Source organism: Malaya genurostris, chromosome 1 (genome assembly GCF_030247185.1).
Source record: "Malaya genurostris strain Urasoe2022 chromosome 1, Malgen_1.1, whole genome shotgun sequence".
In the NCBI taxonomy this organism is placed as follows: Eukaryota; Metazoa; Arthropoda; class Insecta; order Diptera; family Culicidae; genus Malaya; species Malaya genurostris.
Genome location: NC_080570.1, coordinates 111,201,270 through 111,214,303, shown reverse-complemented (window position 1 = coordinate 111,214,303; position 13,034 = coordinate 111,201,270). Strand labels below are relative to the sequence as shown.

General features: G+C 38.2%; 1 protein-coding gene across 1 annotated transcript; it reads right to left on the bottom strand.

The window, feature by feature from the left end:
* Positions 1-10,390: 10,390 nt before the first annotated feature.
* Positions 10,391-12,305, bottom strand: LOC131425403 (cleavage stimulation factor subunit 2 tau variant). The gene is made up of 3 exons (XM_058587278.1): positions 12,099-12,305; positions 11,963-12,041; positions 10,391-11,906 (listed from the first exon to the last, which is right to left on the bottom strand). Exons 1-3 carry the CDS (start codon positions 12,154-12,156, stop codon positions 10,808-10,810), a joined length of 1,236 nt encoding a protein of 411 aa, XP_058443261.1. The 5' UTR covers positions 12,157-12,305; the 3' UTR covers positions 10,391-10,807.
* Positions 12,306-13,034: the final 729 nt, after the last annotated feature.

Here is a 13,034-nt window from a genome sequence, read left to right as displayed (position 1 = left end):
GCATGGTTTGTCAATATTATTATAAACTAGTGTTGAACTGAAAAATTTCGATAGTAACTATAACATTCCGAAAAAAGTTCTTTTGTTTGTCATAAGTAATTCAATACAATGTTTTATTAAGCGAAAACCCAAAAATCCATTTTTTAATTTATACTAAATATCCCCCGAATTCTAGAAATAAGGAAAACACATGTTCCTACTTGCAGGATTTTTCATTGCCTGTATCTTTCTAAATTAAATAATTAATGATTACTATTGACTAGAACTCTATCGAAAATATTCCTTGAGCATCAGGACAACCTTGCGAACGTTTGCTGCCAGATAGCAGGCTCTGTATGCACCATGCACCATTACTCTACGGAAAAGTCGTAGGTATCCCTGTTTTGTATTTCGATTATTCTTCGTTATGTAATTCTATCGCGTTTTCCGTACAAAAGTATCACTCGCTCGAATTACAGAGTACTAATAATGCCATAGGTAAGATCTGTCAAAAAGGTAAAAGCTGTAGACAGATGGAGCGCAACAGTATGTATACTACCATATTTGCTGTTCCAATATTGCAACAAACGAAATTGTTGAAATTTGCACTAAATGGGACTGATATGATCCCATATGCAAGGTACAGATATGCGTTGATATTTTTTTCACATTTTACTGATCAAACCCTTAACTTTTATTGCAATTTCTGAGAGTATATTGAGGATAGATTTCATTCCTCAAGCTAACTCAATATCGGCGAAAATCGATATGGGACTGATATGCGAGTATGGGCAGTTTACTGGTCGGACAGCTGCTTCAAAACATGTTGATAAATTTCCATGCGTATGGAAACTTCCATATGTATGAAAATGTTTTGGATTTAAAGTAGTTTGTTGAAAGTCATTCATTTTATACTTGACATAAATTTTTAAAGTGAGAGTTTTCTTAATATAATATTTTCTTGAGTTTCGGAAGGAAATTCACTGGTTCAAGGGACCAGATTTTATTTACGAGAAGATGGATCTCTGACCTCAATATACTAGAGATGGGCAAAACCATTCAGAACGTAACAGTACAAACGAAAGAACTAGTTACACTGAGGTCTTATGTCACGCGATTTTTATGCGGTTTATCGAACAATTTTTTCACGGATTTCCGCAGTAATGCGTTTTATTTTTTGCGCGGATTTCTGAATTTGGGCGATTCTCTTGTTATGTCTTAGTAATGCATGAAATGTCGAGATTCGATGTTATCCCGAAATTTTTCTAAGTCAATTCTCTGAAACTTGGAAAATATCCGTTTTTTTCAATTTTTTTTAGATTACACCAGATCTCGTTGTTTTCTGCTAAGCCATGGATAAAAAAATCGATTTCGGTAATCTCAAAGTCGATTTTTTCAAAAAAAAATTCCCTGATTACACCAGATCTCGACGTTTCATGCATTTCAAATAGAGAACTATCATTCATTTATAAATAACTTCAGTTCACTCATTCTTTTATGCCATTTTTCATTGAAAAACAATAGTGGCGTGGACTGCTCTGATTTTGCACTTTCGAGCAGAAATGTAATATTCTGACGGTGTTTCATTGCCATTTCTGCTCAAAAGTGCTAAAGCAGAGCAATCCACGCCACGAGTGTTTTTCCATGAAAAACGTCATTAAAAACCTGTTTAATCCACCTAGTGGTGTGATGATGCCATTCTTATATTATTCATTATCACTTGTAAAAAATACTAAAATTTCAAAAGTTTAGAAATCAGTTTTGAAAACTTCTTTTGCACAATACTACCACTTAAACACTACATTTGAATTTAAATTAGTGAAAACCGATCAACCATATTTAAAAAAAATGAAGTGAGAAGAATTGTGAAGATTTTTACGACTATTTCAGATACAGAAGATCGAATTTTATTATCATTAAACCATCAGAAAATATGAACTATAAACTACAGCAGTCTTAATCCCAATTTAAAAGAATTTCCAAAATTCTCGAACCATCGATAACTAAAACTAAAATTTAAATAAAAATTTAAGTACAATTTTTATCACTCACGCACATACGTAAACAAACATTTGCTCAGTTCGTCGAGTTGAATCGAATGGTATATGACATTCGGCCCTCCTGATCTCGGTTGAAAAGTCGGTTTTCACAGTGATTGTATAACCTTCCTCTATGAGAAAGGCAAAAGCAATAACATTCTTCTCATTTATTGGTTCTACCGTAAATTTCATGACGAAACAGTAATTAGACTAGACTATGTTGGACCTCTTACTGTTTGGATCGGGCGCAACAATGCAAAACGATGGGTAGTGCTCTTTACCTGTTTGACCGCGCAAGTATTCACTTGGAAGTAACCTATAATCTAATCACTGAATCATGTAACATGACTATTCGAAGATCCATTATGCGTCGTGGTACTCCAATGGAAACATACTCCGAGCGAAGAAACAACTTTCAAGAAGCGAATCGAGAATTTAAACAAATCGAAGGAATCAATAGTTCGTTAGCAGAAACATTCACTAACGCGGCAACGCAATGGAAGTTTAATCCACCGTACGCTCCCCATATGGATGGGACATGGCAGCGCCTCGTATGTTCTTTCAGTTTTTTTTTTATAATAAAATTTTTATTCTGGCCTTTTTGCGCAAAAGCTTTACGTGGCCGATGTGCTTACATTTTTGTTACTTAAAATTTTTTGTTTTTGCTATTGGATCTCGTTGTCACCCTTTTTCTAGGGGGAGATGAGTTTCCATTCCTTGTTGATCGTAGTCTTGGGCCCGTTGAGAGTTGCTGTAGATACGCCTTGTTGTACATTGGTTGCAGTTGCTGGTTGGTTGGAGGGTAAGATGTTAACTGCAGCTGGTGTACTTTGTTTAGAGCAAATTCAGCAGCTGCAAGATTCATATGGGTGATCTATAATGTAAATACAACAAACGTATCCCCAGCAATCCGTTTTAGTTTTATTTATTCGACCGGCTCTACGAGTTCTACTGTCAATTTTAAAACTGGTATACATTGCCGTTCTCATTCAGTAAAAACCATTCAAGCGAAGAGGTTGTGTTTCGATTGTACTGGCTCGTGAGTTAACGGCTGCTACCGAGACAATTCTAAGCTTCAGGTAGTTAAACTGCCCATAGCAAACGCAATATTCGGGGCGTTTCCCGACTGGAAAGCTAGCAACGAAGGCCATCCCGTTCATACGCACAGAGGTGTAGAGACACAGAGGTGCGAGAGCATAGAAGTGACGAGTCACAGAGGTGCCATCGCATAAAGGTGCGAAGACGAAGGGGTGCAAAGGCACAGAGGTGCTAAAGCAACCCAGTGCTGATCTACCAGGTACCAGAATTTGTACGCTGCGTAGGATCAAAAGAGACGGCATATATCGCGAGGTGCTACACTGCAAGCATCGCATTTGATCGCCACCAAGAGCAAAAGCACTGTACCTGGGGTCAGGTACAGCAAGTGCAGTGGTGTTCACAACGACGGCAGAGCAACTGAGATAGCAGTAAACGACAGAAGACTGCCAATTGGAAACAGCAAAAGACTGCCAATTGGAAATCGTTGGAAGAGCTTCACGTCGTTCTTCACGATAAAGGAACAGAGACATCAGCTACAAGGTAGATTTAATTTAATTTATTTTTTATTTCTTATATCTGAAATTTTACTAAACATAAGTTTTTATTTTGGTATTATTAATTTACAAAAAAAATTTAATGTAATGGATGATCTCATGGAAGATCATCCGAATCCGATTCCGGATACTAGTAAAAGTTTAAATACTCCGAGGGCTAAACATTATCCACAGGGTACCACTGGGCCATGGATAGTCTATCTTCGAAAAAAAGAAAAGATTTTAAACTTGATGCAAATTACAAAGGATTTGACATCACATTTCTCTGAAGTTAAAGAAATCTGTAAGGTTAATAGAGATAAAATTCGAGTTGTAGTTAACGACTTGAAACAGGCAAACGATATTGTAACCTGTAAATTATTTGCTATTGAATATCGAGTTTACATTCCATCGAAGGAGGTAGAAATTGACGGTGTTGTGACTGAAGCAAGTCTGACAGCAGATGATTTACTTAAAAATGGAGTTGGCCGTTTTAAAAACTCCATGCTTGAGGGAGTTAAGATACTCGAGTGCAAACAATTGTACTCAGCATCTATTGTCGATGGAAAAAAGTCTTATCGTCCCTCAGATTCGTTTCGAGTAACATTTGCCGGATCTGCATTGCCTAGCCATGTCTATATCGATAAAATTCGTCTTCCTGTTCGGCTTTTCGTACCGCATGTTATGAATTGCACGAACTGTAAAAAATTCGGACATACAGCTACTTACTGTAGTAATAAGTCCAAATGTATCAAATGTCAAGGGCCTCATAAGGATAATCTTTGCGATAAAGATGTTGAAAAATGTGTTTATTGTGGGGAAAGCCCTCATGATGATCTTTCAGTGTGCGCTGCATTTAAGTTGCGTAAAGACAAAATGAAGCTTTCTTTAAAAGCACGGTCTAAGCGCACATATGCAGAAATGCTCAAAACGGTCATACATGTCTCCCCTTTGGAAACCGAAAACGGTTTTTCAAATCTTGCGGAGCCAGAGGAATCTGACTCTGACGGAAATAGTGAAGATACCTCGTTTGTCACTCCTCAAGGGTCTGTTAAGAGGAGATTAACAAACCACAAAATACCAAAAAAGACACCTAAAATTATACCTTCAAAAAAAGATCCCCGTGTTAAAGCTAAAAAGCCAAATTTAAAACCAAAAACTGTGCCTCCTGGTTTGTCAAATTCACAAACCAATCCAGGAACTAGCTCAAGAAAAGACAATAATCCAGTGGGCTCCATTTCACATTCACCAACAGGATTACTGAAATTTTCGGAAATTGTAGAATGGATTTTCGCTGCATTCAATATTTCTGAACCTCTAAAGACCATCATAACAGCATTCCTTCCAATAGCTAGAACTTTTTTGAAACAGTTATCAGCTCAATGGCCAGCTCTTTCAGGTTTTGTATCATTTGATGGATAATTTATCATCCGCCGCAAATGATTCAATCACTGTCCTGCAGTGGAATTGTCGAAGCATCATGCCAAAACTTGATTCATTTAAAGTTTTGTTGCATAGTCAAAAATGTGATGTATTTGCTTTGTGCGAAACATGGCTTACATCAAACATAGCCTTAAATTTTAATGACTTTAACATTATACGTCTCGACAGAGACTCCCCGTATGGTGGAGTGCTTTTAGGAATTAAGAAATGTTATTCCTTTTATAGATTAAACATTCCTTCGACTTCTAGTATAGAAGTTGTTGCTTGTCAAATAAACATTAAAGGAAAGGACATTTGCATTGCTTCGGTATATATTCCTCCAAGAGCTCAAGTTGGACAACGACAGCTTAATGAAATTGTCGAAGCCCTTCCTGCTCCACGTTTGATTTTAGGAGATTTCAATTCGCACGGAATGATGTGGGGTTCCGTTTACAATGATAGCAGATCATCTCTAATATATAATATTTGCGACAATTTTAGCATGACGGTACTAAATATGGGTAGCATGACACGGATCCCAAGACCTCCTGCACGTCCAAGTGCATTAGATTTATCTCTTTGTTCGACTTCAATTCGACTAGATTGCACCTGGAAAGTATTTCCTGATTTACATGGTAGCGATCATTTACCAATCATCATCTCAATTAGCAGTAACAAAGGCATTGCTAATTCAGTTAATATTCCATATGATTTGACAAAAAATATTGACTGGATTAAATACCAAAGTAATATTTCAAGTGTCTTAACTTCAATGGAAGAGCTTCCCCCACTTGAAGAATATGACTTCCTCGTTTGTTCGATTCTGGAGGCCGCAGAACAAGCCCAAACCAAACGATTTCTTGGTCCATCGTCTAACAGAAGACCTCCAAATCCTTGGTGGGACAAAGAGTGCTCAGATGCTAAACACGCGAAACAAAATGCTTTCAAGACGTTTTTAAAACGAGGAGGAGGAACTCCTCAGAATTTTGAAAAATTCTTGGTTTTAGAAACCAAGTACAAGAACATACTTCGGGTTAAGAAATGCAGCTATTGGAGACATTTTGTGGAAGGTTTGTCAAGAGAAACCTCAATGAGCACTCTTTGGAATACGGCCAGACGAATGAGGAATCGTAACGTAGGAAATGAGAGTGAGGAGTACTCGAATCGATGGATATTTGATTTTGCGAGGAAAGTTTGTCCAGATTCCGTTCCTACGCATAGCATTGTTAGGGAGTCTTCTTCAAATGATGATTCCATTGATAGCCCCTTTTCAATGATGGAATTTTCCATAGCACTCATGTCTTGTAACAATAACGCTCCTGGATTGGACAGAATTAAATTCAACTTGGTGAAGAATCTGCCCGACCTCGCAAAAAGACGTTTGTTGGAATTGTTCAACAAGTTTCTTGAGCAAAATATTGTTCCACCTGACTGGAGACAAGTGAAAGTTATCGCCATTCAAAAGCCGGGGAAACCAGCTTCCAATCACAACTCATATAGACCCATTGCGATGTTGTCCTGCATCAGAAAATTGTTCGAAAAAATTATTCTACGACGTCTCGACACTTGGGTCGAGACGAACGGTTTGTTGTCAGATACTCAGTTTGGCTTCCGTAGAAATAAAGGGACGAATGATTGCCTTGCATTACTTTCGTCTGACATCCAAATTGCCTTCGCTCAAAAGCAACAAATGGCATCTGTATTTTTAGACATTAAAGGAGCATTTGATTCAGTTTCCATTGATGTTCTTTCAGACAAGCTCCACCAACATGGACTCCCAGCGGTTATAAATAATTATTTGCACAACCTTTTGTCAGAGAAACGCATGCATTTTTCACATGGCGATTTGGCAACAATCAGAATTAGCTACATGGGTCTCCCGCAAGGCTCATGCCTCAGTCCGCTCCTCTATAATTTTTACGTGAATGACATTGACAGCTGTCTAGTAACCCCATGTACACTAAGACAATTGGCAGATGATGGCGTGGTTTCAGTTACTGGATCCAAAGCTATTGATCTGCAAAAACCATTGCAAGATACCTTAGATAAATTGTCCGTTTGGGCTGTTCATCTTGGTATCGAATTCTCTGCGGAGAAAACAGAGCTGGTCGTCTTTTCAAAAAAGCATGATCCCGCGCAACTTCAGCTTCATATGATGGGAAGAATAATCGAACAGGTTTTGACTTTCAAATACCTCGGGGTGTGGTTTGATTCCAAATGCACGTGGGGAGGACACATTAGGTATCTGATAACGAAATGCCAACAAAGAGTAAATTTTCTTCGAACAATAACAGGGTCTTGGTGGGGTGCTCATCCGCAAGATCTAATAAAATTGTATCAGACAACGATACTTTCAGTGATGGAATATGGATGCGTTTGTTTTCGTTCCGCTGCAAATTCTCATATTATCAAACTTGAGCGAATTCAGTACCGTTGTTTGCGAATTGCTTTAGGCTGCATGCATTCGACACATACAATGAGTCTTGAAGTTCTGGCGGGAGTTCTTCCATTAAAAGATCGATTTTGGGAGCTTTCATCACGCCTGCTAATAAGATGTGATGTGCTGAATCCCATGGTAATTAATAATTTCGAACGACTAGTCGAGCTTCGATCTCAAACAAAATTCATGACAGTATATTTTAACCATATGTCACAGGAAATCAACCCTTCAAGATATATTCCTATCCGTGTCAGCCTCCTAAATGTACCTGACTCAACTTTATTTTTCGACACATCCATGCAGCGCGAAGTGCGTGGAATCCCGGACCACCTACGCTCTATGGAAATCCCAAAAATATTTTCAAGTAAGTTCAGGCATATTAACTCTGAGAAAATGTTTTACACGGACGGATCGCGAATGGAAGAAGCGACAGGGTTTGGTATGTTCAACAATAATGTTTCGGCCTCATTCAAGCTTCAAGAACCTGCATCTGTTTATATAGCAGAGTTAGCAGCAGTTCATTATAGCTTGAATGTAATCGTCACATTATCTCCAAACCATTATTTCCTCTTCACAGATAGTCTGAGTGCAATTGAAGCCATTCGCTCAAACGCTGCTGGCAAAAATGAACCGTTTTTCTTGGGTAAAATAGAACAGTGTCTGAACGACATATTGAATAATAATTATCTAATCACAATAGTTTGGGTTCCGGCTCATTGCTCCATTCCAGGCAATGAAAGAGCCGATATTTTAGCCAAACGTGGTGCTATTGAGGGTGAAATTTATGAGAGACCGATTGCTTTCAACGAATTCTATGGCGCGTCTCGCCAAAGAACACTTGCCAGCTGGCAAGCTTCTTGGGATAAAGATGATCTGGGTCGGTGGATGCACTCAATTATTCCTAAAATATCGACAAAGGCATGGTTCAGGGGACTGGATGTGAGTAGAGATTTCATTCGTGTGATGTCCAGACTCATGTCCAATCACTACACGTTAGATGCACATCTCCTTCGAATTGGACTTTCCGAGACTAATCATTGTGCTTGCGGCGAAGGTTACCGCGATATTGACCATGTTGTTTGGACATGCGTGGAGTTTCGTGATGTCAGATCTCAACTAATAAATTCCTTGCGTACCCAAGGTAGACTATCCAATGTCCCAGTTCGCGACATTCTTGCTTGTCGTGACCTTCCATACATGAAACTTCTTTATCATTTCATTAAATCCATTGGAGTTCCAATTTAAATTTTATTTTATGTTAAACTGTTTTCTCTTCCATGAGTTCAACCAATAGCCAACTATAGGATATTGAATATAAGTGGTGAACTGATACAAACAATCCTGAAATAGTTATAAGATCATGTACAAAATAAATGTATTTTATTTAATGTAATTAAAATAGCAACTCGCTTGATAAAAACAGTGTTTAGATTAACTAATGAGTACCAACATACTAATATGATATTCGAAATGTATTAGGTTTAAACTACTATGTATTGTGGATGCCACGGCGAAGAAAAACTTATGTATATTGCCTATGAAATAAACGTATTTATGAAAAAAAAAATACATTGCCGTTCTATTTTTTCTATATTTGAAACACAGATAAAACGCTGCTGGGGCTGCCAGTTTATTTTGTTAAAATTTCTAGATTTAAATTTTAAAACTGACATAATTTATACATCTAGAACTAGAAAACTCCTGAATATGCCCTTATAGGGGATACTGATGGTTTCGTTGAAGGGGATGCTTCATTGTTGTTGGTGGCTGTTCCAGGTGTATTGGGGTTGCTTGGGGTTGGTGTGAAGGAAGCACCGTTGTCCTTTGGTGTGGTTGTCTTCTTGTCCAGTTTATCACATGGCTTACCGTAGTGAACAGCTTTTTGGCAATATTGACATGTGGCCATCTGATTGTCATAGGTAACAAGTGATTTGCACGGAATTCTTGTATCTTGACCGAAAATCATATAAGAAGGCTCAGGCTTTTTCAAGTGTATGCGTAATAAACGTACGCAATTTAGAATATCGGGGAAAAAATTCTTCCATTTTTCTTTTACGATAGAGAGAATCTCTCCGTATTGGGACATAGTTTTGCGAATATAACAATCGGTGACGCTTGAGTGAAGATCATGCACACGCAGTTCTATAGCACTATCATCCATGGAATGTTGTACTTAATGTTCTCGTGTTCCACATAGTGCACATTGTTATTGTCTTTTGCGAATTGAATTGCATCCAACTCTTTATAAAACTGGATGTAAACAACATTATTTATCTTATTGCATTGGAGTAAATTCACACGTTTAATGTCAAGATGCATTTGCTCCTTCAGAACAAATTGGCTCAAATGGCACGTTCCCCTTGATATTTGGAGATTTGTGCCTTTTTCTTATCTTCTGGTCGTTTGAAATCTGAACAAAGGATTTTTTCAACAGAATTAATTGAGACAGAAGCGATAGCGAGCACACGTCCGATGACCTGTATTTGATTGGACAACGCAACTGAAGAAGCCCTCTCGTCAAACCTCTTTTTGTTACCTATTTCTAGTAGCACATAAAAATAATTACATTCAATGCCTCTGTTTTCATGTCCTGTTCAAGTTTTATTCCTGATTTAAAAAGCGCTTCTGCTTTGCTCCAAATTATGTTTCTCATCTTCTTCTTTCTCTAATTTTTGATTTAAAAAACACTTCCTTTGCTCTAAAATATGTTTCTTATCGTTTTTATGAAAATAAATATAATAGGGGAGATTAGGACAAATCGTGACATTTAGGGTTTGAAACTTTTCTTCCGAAAATAATTTTGCACCATTGTTCAATTTCTATTATACATATTATATGTGGTACACGCAAAGAAAAATTTGCAAAAATAATCAAATTTGGGTTTCACACAATTTATTTTATTGAAATAGTGACAAAAGAAAAATGGTTTGACATTGCAAATATTGTTGCTTGAAACTGATGACTAATTTTTCGCAGTGGATTAATTTACTTCAAGCAATATTTTGATAAAAATAACAAATATCATTGTGCGTTTCTGCCAATTTCTTGACCAACAATTTTACAGTAAATTAATTTGGATAAAGTTAATGCTTGTAGTGTTTTATATTTACAAACATGGTTGTAGGAGGCGCATATTTAAACATGTTTCCCGATGTCTCGACTTGATCAGGTCTTTCCTATGATCAGGGGATATTTCGATTCGGTTGTAAATTTTTAACATCTGAGGCACGCAACTGATTTTGTCAATTTTTTTTATTTATTATAACTTCCAGATTCAAATTTTATAACTGATGAATTATGCATCTAGAACTAGAACACTCTTGAACGTGCTCCTAGAGATGGTAAAATTATCCCATTTACCGCTGGGTACTCTTAGCGATCTGCTCTTTTAGTACCAATATGCTAGTGCGTTGCTCTGGTGGCAGCATGGCGATTTGCTCGTCTGACAGCTGCAAAACTTGCATTATGAGTGCTGCCTTCTCTTGGTCGGAAGCATCGTTTGGAATTCCATTGGAAGATGCTGCGGCAGCAGCACTGGCTGCAGCAGCCGACGTTGGAGGTGGAACCGATTGTCCCGGCCTTCCTCCTTGACCAACAGAACCAGTGGGTTGTTGCCGTGGATCTTTCGGGCCTTGACGAGGATCAACTGGACGCTGACGTGGATCCACTGGAAATTGATTTGGTGGCGGTTGTTGTTGTTGCGGACCAATTGGACGCGGTGGAGGTACTCCACGTTGATTAAAACCACTACCAATGTTATCCATCGATTGGGGTACACCACCAACTGGTCCAGATGCTGGCAAAGAACGCATGTCTTGGTCCAAGTTTATCTGACGACCCAAACGAGGATCTACATTTCTCAAATCAATGTCATGGCCGATACTGGCCCCAAAGGATGTAGATCCTCCTACTGGGGGGACTGGCATTGGAGCCGGAACTGGCAGTGGTGCCGGAGAATGCTGTGAAGGGGATATGTTCGTTGCATCATTTGTTAAAAGTGGTGGCATCTGGTTTGGTTTGTGGAGAAAAGTTACTGCTGTTGCAGGATCAACAATTCTCATAACTACTTGTGCTTGAAGAAGGGCGTATGCCAACTGCGGGTTCTTTAGTAACATGTCTCTCGCTTCCATAGGATTATTTTGAATGCAATTTTTCATTTGCTTCATCAATTCATACATTTGCTCCGGCGGAAGTGATACTACCGTTTTCGTTATAACTTCCGGGGCCTGTGAGGGATCGCATGGATCACCGTATGGATTATCTACTTGCGGTCCTTGGAGCAAAGCAGCCATTTCCATGCGTGACTTTTCCGTACAGGCATTATCGACGCGTAAGGCACGTCCGCCTATTTCGTAACCGTTTAGATTTCGCATAGCACTGAGTGCCGTTTCTTGATCTTTATACTCACAGAATCCGTAACCTTTCGGTTTGCCGCTTTCACGATCGAATACGAGTCTAGGAATTAAATTCGATTAGTTGCATTTTCGTATGTTTTGCTTGAACTTTTTTACTTAAGAGAAATAACGGGACCAACTTCGCTAAAGATATCCTTCAATTTTTCCTCAGTGGCCTCATACGGAATGTTTCCGACTAACAAAACATAAATTAGTTTTTTTCATTTAGATAGTGTGTATCAAGCATACTTACCAAATACCGAACGCATGGATTTATCCATGATACTTTGATCGCTTTTATCGCCCATCATTGTTGGTTGAGTTTAGTTTTACAAGTTGTAATAAAATTAAAATTGCTATCAGCGTAAACGTCTACAATTTTCCGAATATGAGAGTCTTCCACAATTAATGCAAAACCTTCAGCATAGAATCGACAGAATTAGCCGCAAGCTGCACCGATTTCAATAATTTACACATAAAAATTTTCTTGCGTAAAATTTTCGTATTACTCAAAACGCCCCTACATATAAAAATGTTAACCTCCGTTAAATTGCGGTACTAGAAAGTTGTACCCACTGAGAAAGTAGTCACTCGCTTGTGCGGAATTCTGGCAATCGACTGAAGACTGGCTGCAATCTGACTGCTGTCTAAATTGCCAGGCAAAATAGCCCCATTCTTTTTACCGTCACTGCTAACAGCAATCGGATGAACACATTGTGAAGTTCAGCAGTACTGTTTTTTTATTTGTCTGTTGACAGACAGAAGAGGCCGTTAATGCACAGACTAACAGACATGACAGTATGAGTAAATTCTTATAAAAAAAATTTTTCGTTATGCACTAGCTCCACCTATATTGTACTGCGCGAACTATTTACTATTTGTACACCCCTTGTGTTATGTAAAAGTTTTTTTACTAGTTGGTTTCCCCTCGTTTGTCAACACCGATCAGCTGCTTGCAGTGATGCCTGATTTCATCAAAATATTTGAAAATGAATCGTCACAATAAATTATTGGATTACGTTGATAATATATTTAACTTTTTCGCGATGTTGGAAGGTAACCATTTATTTGACTCAACGTTGTTCATCTAGACTATTTTTTATTGTGTTGGTAGTTATCACCCGAAATTAAGTTGCGGCAGACCAGAAGCAAGTAAATATTGTAACAAAACGGGTTCGATTTTGTCTTG

Coding starts and splice junctions, on each gene's coding strand:
- LOC131425403 (XM_058587278.1), bottom strand. CDS start 12,156: ATGATGGGCGATAAAAGCGATCAAAGTATCATGGATAAATCCATGCGT. Junction 12,042..12,098: donor ATCCATGCGTTCGGTATTTG/GTAAGTATGCTT, acceptor ATGTTTTGTTAG/TCGGAAACATTCCGTATGAG. Junction 11,907..11,962: donor GGTCCCGTTATTTCTCTTAA/GTAAAAAAGTTC, acceptor TTTAATTCCTAG/ACTCGTATTCGATCGTGAAA.